Source organism: Halichondria panicea, chromosome 8 (genome assembly GCF_963675165.1).
Source record: "Halichondria panicea chromosome 8, odHalPani1.1, whole genome shotgun sequence".
Lineage (NCBI taxonomy): Eukaryota > Metazoa > Porifera > Demospongiae > Suberitida > Halichondriidae > Halichondria > Halichondria panicea.
The window spans coordinates 3747826-3762332 of NC_087384.1; the positions used below are offsets into that span (position 1 = coordinate 3747826).

Consider the following 14507-nt stretch of genomic DNA (forward strand, 5'->3'; position numbering starts at 1 on the left):
TTATACATGGCTTATGGCATAATAATTATTCAGACCACAACATTCCAATTAGCATAGATACAGCCACAGAATGTGTCCTTAACTACATGTACACTTAGTCCATTTGCCTATTGCCATGGCCACTTTCCAATCAAAATTAAATTACACTGGATGCAAGTAATTATTTATTAGTTCTAGAAACCGCTAATAGTGTGAGCAAAGTACATTTACTGAGTGCGCGTCGCGTGCAGTCCACTGATGAGTCCCGGCACAATAAACATTAGGGACGAAAAGGTCTTGTATTCGACCTTCTGGGCTATACCAATGATACTTGATCGTCCGTTACTGTAAGTGTATGGCTTTTTGTCGCACTTTTCTGCAGCTCAAGCACACCTGTAATGTTCTCCATACAACGCCTTCTCATGGATCTGACCAATCAGGTTGCGTAACACCAGGTGGAGGTAGCAAGAGTATGGCCGCCCAGATTGAGAATGACAATTGCAATAGAAGACTCACCAATAAGAGAGAGTAAGTCAATGTGATATATAGGTTTTTCGTTTCTCACATACGTGTACATGTCCATTCATGACATCCGCTCTTTGTAAATAGAGATTTCATTTGTCAGTGATTATTAGCATTAATTATAGAGTGTTATGATTATTATATGCATTCCAAATTAGAATGCAGCCACAGAACTTTAGAGCCTGCCTCTATGTCCCTCTGTAGTGCGTGCTATGAAGTTGATGCTCACATTACCATAGATAACTGTAAAAAACGTTGTGGCAGCTTATAACACCCGACTACTGGATTAGGGTAGAGTATATAGTTTAGCGATGCTGTATGTAGCTTGCACTGTACTGGCTGGCAAGATGTTTTTTATGCAGGTAGGCATAAGAGTGTAATGTAACGTCACGACTGACTTTCCGAATCCGGGGAGAAAACACTCCCAGCTGACTCATATGTGCGTCCTAACCAACTAGCAGACCAAGCCCCAAATTAACTCTTCAGAACCGTGCTAGTGTCATCCATTCGCACAAAGAGTTACCGTATACGTGTTTCGATTGCGAGGATTTCCCCCCCCGCATAGATCGCAAACAAAAGGCACATGCAATAAGGCTTTTACAGTGTCATTCGCAAATGGTTAGCTACGCATTCGAAACTCGGTATACGGTATCTCCTCTATCTGTAACAAAAAAAATTTCACTAATAACCTTCGCATAATTGGCCTTCAATTCGAGTATAATAAAAAGCCTGCAGTTGCATGAGCTTAATTGGTACCTGTGTCTGCTAGCATGTATATTCATAGACATATTTCTCATTTTTGTGAGCCCCACAAAAGGTTCAACAAGCCTTTGCCTATAAAACCAGACCTGAAATTAAGATTACTTACTTGAATTGGATTTGGCAGAAATATATCAATTTTTGGGAAGGTCTCCCTAGGTAGTAGCCTAATCTGGAGGCCTAATTTGCAAGCAAAAAAAAAGAAGACTAACATGTACATAATACATGTGAACACAACAAATTCATATAGCGGCCTATGGCATAATAATTAGCATTTAGCCAGTCTGCGCATATTCACACCACGACATTCCAATTCTAGAAACCACTGCAAGAAAGAATGAACACATAGATTTTGTACACACATCAAGCTTTTTGGAATTTGTATCTGGGCAAAGTGAGTAGATATGTTGCTTTCATTAACACCTATTAATCGGTACGTGAAGTCATATAAAACGTACACATCATTAGGTAATTTTGCACTCACCTGTCCACGCAGATTTTGTTCCTGGTTTTGGCTGTGGTTTTGTTAAACCTGTCCCCTAGGATTAATTAAGCAAAGTTCTGATGCTGTCAATTCAAAAAAGAAGACGGACCAGTTTTCATGAAGGTATATACATGATATACATGTAACTGCATTGTACTTATATATGCACCTTTGTCATTGCTAACATTGTATGAGCTTAATAGTGTATGATTCTCGAAGGAAAAGCATGGGCTTATATTAGCCTTGGGGATTTTCTGGAATGTGCATGCCTTGATATACTAACTTATACACTAATTTGTAGCCCTTTTGACGCATTATTCATACATACGTACTTTGTATTAACGTGCGAGTTCGTGTTCTAAGCATTGCCTTTACATCATCACGCTCCTGTTGATTTGGTTATTCGATTAGCTGTTGTCGGGGTACATGTACATATGTACTCACACTGGCGGCTATCATTTGTGAGCATTTTTACCTCCATGTATAAATGCTTTGGAGTTCATATTCTGAACATAGCTAGTATTTCCATAAACATGTACCTGTACAGAGGTTGTATATAGCCATTTTGTCACACTCGTACACCTAGCTCCTACAATTTAAGGTATTAGAGTGATGGCAAGGGTGGTGGTATTTGGGGGGTATTTGTTGACAAATACTGTACCGTTAATAACCCCTAGTACATGTTATAATCCTTGTGCTTCATTTGTGTGTATTAGGGTTAGGACTGGCAAGGATCAATGCGCTTTTAAATGCATTTGTTAGTTTTGACATACAACTATCACACACACACCACCCTCCTCACACAGGTCCAACCCGTTCCTGTCTCACACTCTCATCATTCATGGGGATTACCCCGCCCACCTACCATTTGGGGCTGTGCATCTGTTGGCTACTAGTAAGTAAGCCAGGCTGTTGTTACGACGACTCTAACAGTGTGTACAACAAGAATTTCTGCGGACAAGTGAGTTAGAGAAAAACAGATTACATCATACATTGTATGTGATTCAAAATTTTAATTTGTCGTTCCCTCTTAAATGCATCTATTGACTGAATTAATCCACACACACACGTACAGGCTTATAGCCAATGCACCGTACATAGCCCCCCCCCACACACACACACACGTACAGGCTTATAGCCAATGCACTGTACATAGCCCCCCCCCCTCCCCCCCACACACACACACGTACAGGCTTAGCCAATGCACTGTACATAGCCCCCCCCCCTCCCCCCACACACACACACGTACAGGCTTAGTCAGGCTCTTGAGACTACCTATGTGGTTGACAAGTATGCTTTTACATGGAAATGCCTGATTTGAGCTGATCAGCTCTATAAAGCATTATACATGTACATACATCTATAGAATCCATCTATAGAAGTGCTTTTTAACATCAATGAAATTTGGGGTGAATTACAAGGCAGAGGAATTGTATTCTAGGCGAGCATTAATTATTCCAGAGAAAAGAGTTGTGTATGTGGTAAGCATTGTGGCCTACCAGGATCATGTAGACCTCACAAATGGATTTTCACACATGTGGGACTGAGTGCGCATGCGCACAATATTGTGCAAGAGGTTGAAGTTCACGGATGGCTGTGCTTTCTGGCATTGAAGAATTGACTCTACTTGCTGCTCTTTTGTGACCCAACCTCCTCTGGTTCTGTGTTCTCTGAAGTTACTATGTACATGCACTCACCCATACATGTCAAGTCACGGATCGCAAATTCACTTTAAAGTTCGTTCTCGAGTTATAGCTAGCCAGCTACAAAGGAACTGTGTTGACAAAGGAAAAACGAGTGCAACGAGTCCCTCAAAGAGAGCAAACTGCTTCTTTTGTACCTGGGCGAGCACCTCTCCCAGTAAGAGGCTCTCTTTCTATTAGACCTCAGTTCCATAACAAGCCGCTTGACCTTCCTCCTCCGCCAAGTGCCCAGTCCACATTTGCGAACACTCTTATTCTCAACTCTAGCTGCAATTTTATATCCTTTTGTGTAATAACTCTAGTCCATGTGTCATTGTCTTGTAAACTTTTGATGTTTGATTGATGAATGGTGATTGATGAATCAGGTCGTTACATAATGACTGAGTGATACCATAAATTATTGGCACGCATGACAGCTAGGTGATATACAACACAACAAGATAATTAAAATTGTTCACACTTAAATTCACCTCTAATCGTAATATTGATTCCAGCATAATATCCTGGACCACTACGCTATACCACGCGGTACTTCACCCATGAAAACTGAACATCTTCAACAACATTTCTGGTGATTGCAGAGTGGACATGCTCCAATGCTTCACGCACCACATAACCTATCGTATCCACTTTTCTTTCAGCTTGCAGCGAAAAGCAATTGCCCTTGCATCGTATGGATTAATGGTTTCACAAAATATGTTTACAGGTGTCTCTATCCCATTCTTTTGCAATTCAGCGACTTGTTTCAGAGCATCTTGATAGTCAACAGAGCGGCTTGCACCAATGCACTTGAACGTGACAGTGTGAGATGCTGAGAGAGAGAGTTGTGGAGTTGTGTCATCAGATGGAATGCTTTCTTCGTCAGCACAATTTTCTTCAACGTCGTTGGCAAGCAATTCCATTGATTCAAAATCATCGTTTCAAAATCAATCCACTACATATGGCAAACAAACCGTTGTGCTTACACAGGCAGCAAAGATGGCAGGCTGCATAATAATTGATCACATAATTCCGAGCGAAGCGAAGCGAGGCTATAATCGTGCTGGGTTCAATCGAGATCAACGAGAGTAGATGGGTAGCTTCGACACAGCCCTGCATCACAGCGAACAAACGCATCAAAACACTCCGTCTCAGACTACTCCATCTCATTTTAACCATTGTTAATTGCTACCTCCACTTCAACTCGACTGCCATGATCTCAAAATTGGGTAGGTTGTACATGAACGGTTTGCCAATAGACAATATAGTCCATGACTCTTCTTCCCTTTGAGAAAACCACCAATACCCCTGGCATTGAGCAAGGACTGAAAAAAGAACTCTGAGAAGAAGCCATTGGACTTAGAGAAAGTTGTCTTATGATGATAATGACGCGCGTCCAACCTCTCCTGATACAGTCATGCACTGACGTAATGACCAAAAATCCAGAGACACCTAAAAATAGAACTGCCCACCAATCGGATTGCAGATTTGTGACCAGAGCACTAGAGCACTAGAGCACATTTAGGAGTATAAAAAGCAGCTACACCAGTCTGCCTACTGTCTTCTTCGTGGGATCGTTTTTGCACACACTAACAGCTATATCGTCTCAACTCAACCAGCTCTACCGTCTCACCCAACTAGGTGTATCGTCTCAACTCAACCAGCTCTACCGTCTCACCCAACCAGCTTTGGACTCGACCAGAAATTTGCACCCGTCTCCAACAGCTGAACTCTACCTATCCGCCAGCTCTACCATCTCTCTCAACAAAGCAGGTTCGTTTGTGTCGTGATTATAAAATGTCAGTTACAAAATTTTAGATGCGTCGGGTTACTTTTATGGATTTTGCGGTGTATAGTTAATTTTGCTGTATAGTTAATGCCTTTTGGCCCAAAGCCATAGTCCATGTGGTGTGCAGTATTTGTCTTTGTAGACTGCTCAATGATAATGAAGTGCAAGCTAAGGCGCGGTTATAGTCACGTTTTCTTGGATCTCAATTTGTAGATTTGCAAAACAACGTTTCGTTCTCGGAGTAGAGCCAGCTAACTAGGTTTCTTCTTGGAATAGCCTTTTTAGAACAGTTAAACTTGTCCATGGACTTTTGTTGCTTTTGTTGTCTTGTGTAATTGCTGAAACTTGCGCAATAATTATTTGTGTAATATTTGGCAAAATCTCAGCCATCAAGTGACCTCAGAGCTCATGCCCACCTAGCCTCGATCCCAGGCCGCACTGAAGATGGGCCTGGTACTGTTAGCACTCTCCAGAAACTGGGGACTCTGGATAACATCGTATATGCTCAGTAAAACAATGACGGTCACAACGAACGGAAGTGCTGCTTGCTAAGACAACTCAACCATAAAGCCTCTTCTGTCTTCAGACTAGTGTGCAAGCCTTCAATTGTTTAATTTATCGCTGTGTATAGTTACTACTGTATAGTTCACACAAACTTCCAACGTAGGAAATAATAAACCGTTCTTGTTCCGTTTGTATAAATTGTTTACTTAACTTTGCTTGGTTCTCCAGTTCCCTAGTCCTCTGAACTATCCAGCCTTCGTACCTCTTCAGTGTCTATTCAATGGCTTCCCGAAGGTTAGATATACTGTGTTAAGATTTACTGTATTAAGTAACGCAGAGCCTCTAATTGTACAAGGAAAAGCCAGTTCACAAGGCCAAGGGAGGTCAAATAACTCTGCCCCCCATGCCATGGCTAACAACCCCTTTGCCTAATCGTTTAGATGAAACCTACCTAAAAAGACAGTCAACAATGCGTTGTCATAATAATAATCTTGGCTGTATAGCCACTGCCAATAGCTGGCTTGTCTGGTTTTGTGAATAAGCGTAAGGAGGAAATGTATTCCAACCATGGTATGCTGCTGGTTGCACTGGTACTTATAGGGTGAGTTTCCTAAACAATGCCTTGCCAACGCCAAGTATTAATTGGACTACTAGGTGCCCTGAAAGCTACTAGTAGTTGGCTTGGCTGCTTAGCATTTGTAACATTCATTCCAGAAAAGTATACCCAGAGACACCAGACGTTTTCTCTCTCCCATGCTACTAATGAGGCCTCGAGGCTAGGCAAAACCGAAGGCTCACACTCTACCATACCTCAGAATTAGCATGTTTCAACTCCATTCTTCCAACTAATCGCCTCCTTCATAGCTGCTTACCAGCTCGTTTGATTGGCTACCACTAAGGTTTCTCCAATAACCTTATTTAGGGAATAAACTGAACTGTAAGATCATTAGCACTACACTGTAAGCATTTGATATGTGTAACACAGGCTATCTGGCCTGCTATTTAGTTAGATTCAACTAGATTACTTTCACAGTAAATATTGACATTAACATGTGTGTTCTTATCACCATCATGTGTCCATCACATGACACTTACATAATACATAAATTAAATGAATAAGATTACAATGAATAACATAACTAGAATAGGCTATCATCACAATTCCCCCTCCTGAGAGAAAATCTCGTCCTCGAGATTGGCACAGTGAAGCCGCATGTAACTAATTACCAAACAAAAACAAAAACAAAACACAGTTATACAGTTTAGTTACCAGCCGAAGCTGTTCGAGATCTCGTCATCGGTCCAGTATAGGAATCGGGTACAACTTGAGGTATAGTGCGGTGTTGCTGGTCACTAGCAATCTGGGCGTACTTGCGTGGAGTAGATCCTCGCCACGACTGATCAGGAAGTTCTTCATAACATTTTCGAACACGGTTCAGGGAAACAAAGATTGATTGAGACTTGGGTTCGTCAACAAGTCGAACTTCTGCATTCGTCGGTGTCAAACTCAAGACACGAAACGGTCCATGGAATGGTCTTGCAAATTTCCAAGTTTTGCCTTGAACTTCGCTTGGCATGTGAACCATGACGCGTTGACCAACTTCGAGGTTAGGTTCTTTGGCTGACCTGTCATACATACTTTTCTGATGTTTCTGTTTGTCAGTAATGCACTCTTGGGCTGTTTGCCATGCACTAGACAGTCCTGCTACCAATTCTGTTTTATAATCGTCTAGATCTACCACATAAGGTGAGCGCTCGCGCGAGAGAGCTTCTAGCACTGGCAACGTGGGGTCTCTACCGTAAAGCAAAAAGAAAGGCGACTCCCGAGTAGACTCTTGTACCGAAACACGGTAAGCATACAAAACATACGACAAATGCCGATCCCAGTCATGACCAAAGCGTTCAACTGTCTTTGCCAACATCTGAATGAGAGTGCTGTTAAACCGCTCACACAAGCCATTAGTTTGCGGGTGGTACCCAGATGTGTTGAGTTTTTGCACATCAAACAATTTGCATACCTCCGCTACCAGCTCCGAAAGAAAGTTAGCACCACGATCAGAAAGAAGCTCGTGTGGTGCTCCATGCCGACAGACAACATACTCCACAAACATCCTCGCAATAGTTTCAGCTTTCTGATCTGGAAGAGCAACAACTTCCACCCATTTGGTAAGATAATCAATGAATACCAATGCATATTGATTTCCATCAAGAGTTAAAGGCAACTGCAAAACATCAACCCCAACTTTCGAAAACGGTCCTCCAACAGTAATAGGTTGTAGTGGTGGCTTGATAGACCGACTCTGACCTTTCCTAGAAGCACAAACCAAACATGACCGACAATAGTGTCTGACTGCTGCTCGCATCCCTGGCCACCAATACCGACGGCGAAGTAGCTCATAGATTCTCTTTTCCGCAAAGTGCCCTGAAAATTTACCATCATGTGCCTCCTGAATTAAACCCTCTCGTCTCTCCTGTGGAACAACTAGACACCACCTGCCAGGAGTATTAGCACACTCATGATAAAGAAGGCCATCTGTCAAATCAAAAGCCTCACTGTTAATAACCACCTTCCTCGCCTCTGCATCATCACCTGGCAACGTACCATCTTCGAGATAAGCAATAATTGACTTGAATTGAGAATCTTTACGCTGTTGGAGTCCGACCCCCTCACTCTCTGCAACTACACACGATACCGATGCCACTGGATTCCTAGACAAAGCGTCTGCACAGCTATTTGTTTTCCCTGGCCGATATTTGATATCAAGGTCCATCTCCTGTATAATCAATGCCCAACGGGCCAATTTAGCAGAAGGGTTGCTAGTACTGAAAAGAGAAGTACAAGCTGCATGATCCGTGAGTACAAGACAATGATGTCCCAACAAGTACGACCGATAGTACTTCACTGCCCAAACAATTGCTAACGTTTCAAGCTCTGTGATGTGGTAATTCCGCTCATGCTTGTGAAGTGTCCGAGATGCATATGCCACTGGGTGTACCTGACCCTTCTCGTCCTCCTGTGCCAAAACCGCACCTAACCCTGCTAAGCTAGCATCAGTTTCCAAAACAAAGGTATGCCCAGGGCCAAACTGAGGGTAGGCTAGAACTGGGGCAGTACAAAGCAAGTTCTTGAGCTTATCAAAAGCTCCCTGACAATGTGTTGTCCACTCAAACAAAACACCCTTCTTCGTGAGTGCAGTTAACGGTGACGAAACTGCTGCAAAATTCTTAATGAAGCGTCGGTAGTAAGAAGCTAACCCCAAAAACTGTCGAAGCGTGAGAACATCAGTTGGTACCGGAAAGTGCTGAACCTTCTCGACTTTGGACACATCTGGAGCAATCCCCTGCCTAGAGATAGTGTGACCCAAATACTTCACCTGTTCCTGCAAAAAGACACATTTTCCAACTTTCAGCTTCAAGTTAGCTGCCCGCAACCGCTCAAAAACAACCTGCAAATGCTCAAGATGCTCTTCAAATGTCCGTGAACACACCAAGATGTCGTCGATATAGACAAAACAACTCTTCCCATCAATCCCTGCAAGAACCGTCTGCATCAAACGCTGAAAGGTAGAAGGAGCGTTACATAAACCAAACGGCATCCGATTAAACTCAAAGAGTCCACAATGCGTAGTAAACGCTGTCTTTTCCTTGGCAGATGAGTCAAGTGGAATCTGCCAAAACCCTGAAGAAAGATCAAGAGTGGAGAAAAATCTACCCCTACCTAGGGTGTCCAAGATATCTTCTATGCGAGGAATGGGGTAGACGTCCTTTTTAGTGATTGCATTCAACCTCCTAAAGTCTACACAAAACCGTGTTGTTCCATCCTTCTTGGGGACCAATACGATTGGACTGGCCCAAGGACTCACAGAAGGCGAGACCACACCCTTGGTCTCCATGTCGGCAACCATCCGTGCTATTCTTTCCCTATGCACAAAAGGAGTACGTCGGGGATACTGCTTGATTGGTGCATGGTCCCCTGTGTCGATCTTGTGCTGAGCGACTGCTGTGCATCCCAACTCATCATCAGATAAAGCAAAGACATCCCTATAGGCAGCCACCAATGCCTTCAACTTGTCATTGTTCCGTGCAGCTATGTTCACAGGCCACTGTATGATATCCAAGAGCTTCTGTGGCTGTTCTCCTGTCACCACCGCAACGTGAGCAGCGTCCATACATGTTCCCTCACCCTCAGGGAGTCCAACAACATCGGCCAACTCGTGTTCAGCACTCTCCAAAAGAAGTTCAGCTTGACCTAGCAACGTTCCCTCCTCAAGATACACATCTCTCTGGTGATAGTTCATTACTGGGATCAACACCTTTCCTTGACTGTTTACACTGACGAGAGACTCCAAGGCACCAAGTCCATGAGTCTCCAAAGAACATGGATCAGGCTCAAAAACAACACACTCACCCTCTTGCAACTCTATATCAACTGCTGCCTCAACAAACGACCTAGACCTAGCTGGGATAGCCTTAGTTCGAATCAAATTCACGGAAGCTGTAGTGACTGGGACTGAACCTGCCATCCTAAGAGGTATACCATTGCTATCAAGAAACGAAAGTCCCAGAGCTGGTGCTGCATTCATCCCTATCAAACAATCCTGACTGCTGTCTGGCTGCACAAAGAAAACAGTAGGCACCGATGTTCCACCTGCCTCTACTTGCAACGTCACTTGAGCTGTGACATTCAGCTCGTGTTGACCTGCCACTCCATCCTTACCATACAAACGTACTGTTGCTGGCTCGAGCTTAGGTACAGCTTTGCCATGCTTCCTCAACTGCCGTCCAACCCTATGCAAAAGTGACCGAGAGATAATACTAGATTGAGAACCTGTGTCAACCATCGCCGCTACCTGAACTCCGTCCACAAGTACATCTAACTCCAAGGTGTGACCAACAGCTACAAGCGAACCGCGAGCTGAAACTGCACCAACGTGTACCTCTGTGGTATCAAGTAAACCCTGCTCTTTTTGACATCTCCTCTGCCTCAAGATATCCTCTACCTGCTCATCTGATAAAGTCGCTAATGAATCCTTGGCTTCGATAGTTGCGGAAGTGGATCCCGACTGTTTCCCAGGAGCCTCGCTCCTGTCTTGTGTGGACTTAGATTCTGTTTGACGTGCTCCTTCCTGTGACTGGGGACAGTTACGTTTGAAATGTCCTAAACCACCACACCCAAAACACTTAAGAGTAGACTGCCGCTTCCGAGGTGGTTCACCTTTCTCTCCCTGCTGCTTCTCTCCCTGCTGCTTTCTGGGTGAAGAGTCACGTGGTTCCCAACTAGACCGATACTGCTGCTCATGTCGCTCGGCGGTTCTAGCACGTTCATACAAAGCATTAAACGACTCTCCAAGTCTAGGTGCTCCCAATTTCCGTTGCCATTTGGGTAGCAATGCCTGAAAAAACCTGCCCTTTAACAACCTATCTAGCTCTGTCGTCTCGAGAGTAGGAAAAGCTTTCTTGCCTAGTGTCATTAACTCCAAACCCAACTTCTCTACTGACTGATTTTTCTGTGTAAGCTGATGAAACTCCAAACCCCTCAATTCCTCAATATCAATAGGTTTAAACCTGTCCTTAAGAGCGTCTATGAGTTGACCGTAGTTGCTGCGCTTGGCGGGCGGCAACAGTTCAAAAACCTGTAAAGCGGTGCCAGTAAGGTACTGCTTGATGTGATAACATTTAAGCTCATCAGTCCAAGACAACATGGTAGCTCTCTCCTCAAACCTGTCTAACCAACGTTCAAAACTATTAGCTTCTGCCTCAACATCCTCTCCAGTAAACAAAAGTAACGGGGGCGCACTCTGCACTGACAACGCATTTGTTTGCATAACCAAAAGCTTAGCCTGAGACTCCAAAAAGCCTTGAAACACACTCTGAAGACTAGAAGGACCACCACCAGTCAAACCGCCAACCAAATCAGAGACCACACGCGCCTCGCTATACACTCTCTCACACTCGCCACTCACCCTAGTAAGTTGCTCATCACTGGCCGTGATGGCGTCCTGGGCCTCCCGGAGCTGTACTTGTAGGTCCTCCACCATCGCACGCAGCTCCTGCATCTCTCGAGTGACTTCAGTACTTGGCTCCGACTGTTCCTCCGTGTCAGCCATAGTTCCACGTCTCAGAGGTCTTCTTCTGGTTGTAGTAGTAGTAGGAAGGCTCTCTTGACTATCAAGTAGTGCCTTCAATTCACGTCTTGACATAAAATTCTTTGCATCAGCAAAATTCTTCTCCAACGGACTTCTAACGATAGTAGGTTCCAAAAGAACGTTACTGGCTGGGTCGCCAAATGTAACACAGGCTATCTGGCCTGCTATTTAGTTAGATTCAACTAGATTACTTTCACAGTAAATATTGACATTAACATGTGTGTTCTTATCACCATCATGTGTCCATCACATGACACTTACATAATACATAAATTAAATGAATAAGATTACAATGAATAACATAACTAGAATAGGCTATCATCACATATGGCTCTGTAGAACAGAAGCCTTATAGATCAACTGTGCTCATAAATGCCATAGACATGTAGTTCCAAGTTCTTGGCTTTTGCTGCTTCTGTAAATTTTTAACAAAAAGAACATTATGACGTCATTATTCCTTATGATACCGCCCACCTGCATGTGTTTGCGGTCATAGGAAAATTGGCTTAGGCAAAGTATGATCTAACCCATGATGCTTTTTTTTCAATAGTGATCAGATGAATTTGAAGCACACTGGTGACCCCCCCCCCCCCCCCCCAAAAGGCACAAGCAAGAATGTATGCTTAATTTTTACAATCAGCGCTATTAGTATAGTTAATAGTATGGTTACTCGTGTAATATGGGATTAATAGCACGAGTAATTAATCCCGTATTGCTTGTTAATCGTTTACGATGCAGTTTTAAATAAGAATTTTAATTAAGAATTAACACAAAGAAGACTCTGCAACCAAGAGTTTCTACAAGCCTCAAGCAACGTTAAAGCTTCCCTCTGGCTAGTGTACATAAAAAAAACTAAGTGGCATCTAAGCCAGCGTAATGTATACCCATACCTAACCCTGATTGTTGTTATCACAGTCTTTTCTTTTTTGCAGACCGTGTTGTTAAACTGGGGGAGGATGAAGACAATGACGTGCCTTTTAAACATTCACCAGCCCTAAACCTGCTCGGGATTAAGTCAACAATCATTGTCACAGCAGAAATGAAGAAAGCATACGAGTTCGTTACAAATCCGGACAGAAAGGGTCATAACATTTTGTGCCTGCTCGGTGGTCCCGGATGTGGAAAAACAACCACGCTCTTTTGGCTGTTAAAGCAATTGGAAATCAGTGACAAGTACAAGCCTGTAACAGGAGTTCTTGGCAGCGAAGTGGTGGAGTTTTCAATCGAAACAAAAGATTTTTTGCCGAATCATGTCTTGTTGATCGACTTAAACGAGGCAAAGAATGCAACAGTTAAGATGATCAAGCCGGTCCTGTCTTTGTTACATCGTTTCCATAGAGTAGTGTTTGCCGTATCGTCAGGGTTTATTGCCAAACTAGAATCAGACCAGTCCACCAAAAATTTGTTTAGTTATATTTTTAGGTGCGCAAGCCGCATCCGGTGCAAGCAATTCACAGATGCCGAAACACAAACTTTCGCAAAAGAATTGAGAAGCGATATTTCTGCCGAGGAGGTCCAGCAGCTCATTGTCGCGACAAAGGGAGTACCTCGGCTTCTCTGCTATGCTTATGTTGATTCTGGGATGCGTGCTTGGGTAATTCAGGATGCGATAAAAACGGAGTTCACAAATGCAATTAAGGCTCTACCAATTAATTCAGCAACACCTACAGATGTAAAGATTCTCCTCGCATGCTACTTCAAAATTTCTCTTCGGTCTGTTAACCTGACCCTAGTTCAAACGAAGGAGTCAGTATTATTAAAGGCTAACCTTGTCTACATAGAAACCGAAGACCTGGCTACAGTACCGCACTGCTATTTTCAGATAGATCAAACTCTCATCGAGCTGCTCGGTCCTAACCTTTGTGTACCGTTCCACAATCGATTAGGTACTGTCTCCACTAGAGCAGGTTTAGGAGATGTATTTGAGGGAGCATTTCCGACCATCCTTTCCCAAAGAATGGACCTTTGTGTTAGTCCTGTTCATAGTATCGAAGAAAGACAAACGATATCCTTAACATTTAAGAACACTGATCCTCTTTTGTACGACCGTAACCTACTAACATACACAAAGGGTTTTTGTATGAGACACCAATGGGCTGCATAGGGATTGATTTTTTGTCTCTCCAGGACAAGCCGATTGCAAACACCCTGGTTGGGATTCAAGTAACAATTCAGAATAAGAACATAGAAGATAAAGTTGAAAAAAGTTGAAAAAACACTTCGACTTTTTCCTCTTGAATTGGAAAAACATTTTGAAACGATACTATTGATTATTGTTAATCCCAACTGGGTTGATGGGCAGTGCTTCGATTTGGTTCATACCTACACTTCCAGTGGAAGAGTACAACAAAGATATGGTAAGTGGTACTACGGTGAACTATGCGACTTCGATCCACTGTTAGCACTTCTACACCTCATGTTGACCATTCATCAAATGCCTTGAACTTGTAAATAGTTAAATATTCTGTAAATATTCTGTGATCACCAACCACCTGTTATATTTTTAATAATATATCTGACATTAATTTTAGATACTCTAAAAGTAACAAAACATGGTACCATTAGCTCGGTGAGGAACACCTACATAGGGGTAGGAAGATGTTTTACCTAAGGGGGGCAAACAATATGTTATACCAATATCA

The 14507-nt window shown here is 43.1% G+C and overlaps 1 protein-coding gene across 5 annotated transcripts; it reads left to right on the forward strand.

Moving 5' to 3' along the window:
* Positions 1–109: 109 nt before the first annotated feature.
* Positions 110–14438, forward strand: LOC135339988 (uncharacterized). Of its 5 annotated transcripts, XM_064536268.1 has the most exons (5): positions 1879–2705; positions 2996–5199; positions 5948–6013; positions 12416–12482; positions 12798–14438. In XM_064536268.1, exon 5 carries the CDS (start codon positions 12905–12907, stop codon positions 13967–13969), a length of 1065 nt encoding a protein of 354 aa, XP_064392338.1. In that variant the 5' UTR covers positions 1879–2705; positions 2996–5199; positions 5948–6013; positions 12416–12482; positions 12798–12904; the 3' UTR covers positions 13970–14438. The 5 variants fall into 5 exon arrangements, 4 of the variants coding, with proteins under 4 accessions (XP_064392340.1, XP_064392338.1, XP_064392339.1 ...); XM_064536270.1 differs by lacking the exon at positions 12416–12482 and having other exon boundaries at positions 1878–2705; XM_064536269.1 differs by lacking the exon at positions 5948–6013.
* The last annotated feature ends 69 nt before the right edge of the window (positions 14439–14507 follow it).

Bases quoted from the DNA above. Each gene is read 5' to 3' on its own strand.
- LOC135339988 (XM_064536270.1), top strand. From the start codon at position 12,905: ATGAAGAAAGCATACGAGTTCGTTACAAATCCGGACAGAAAGGGTCAT.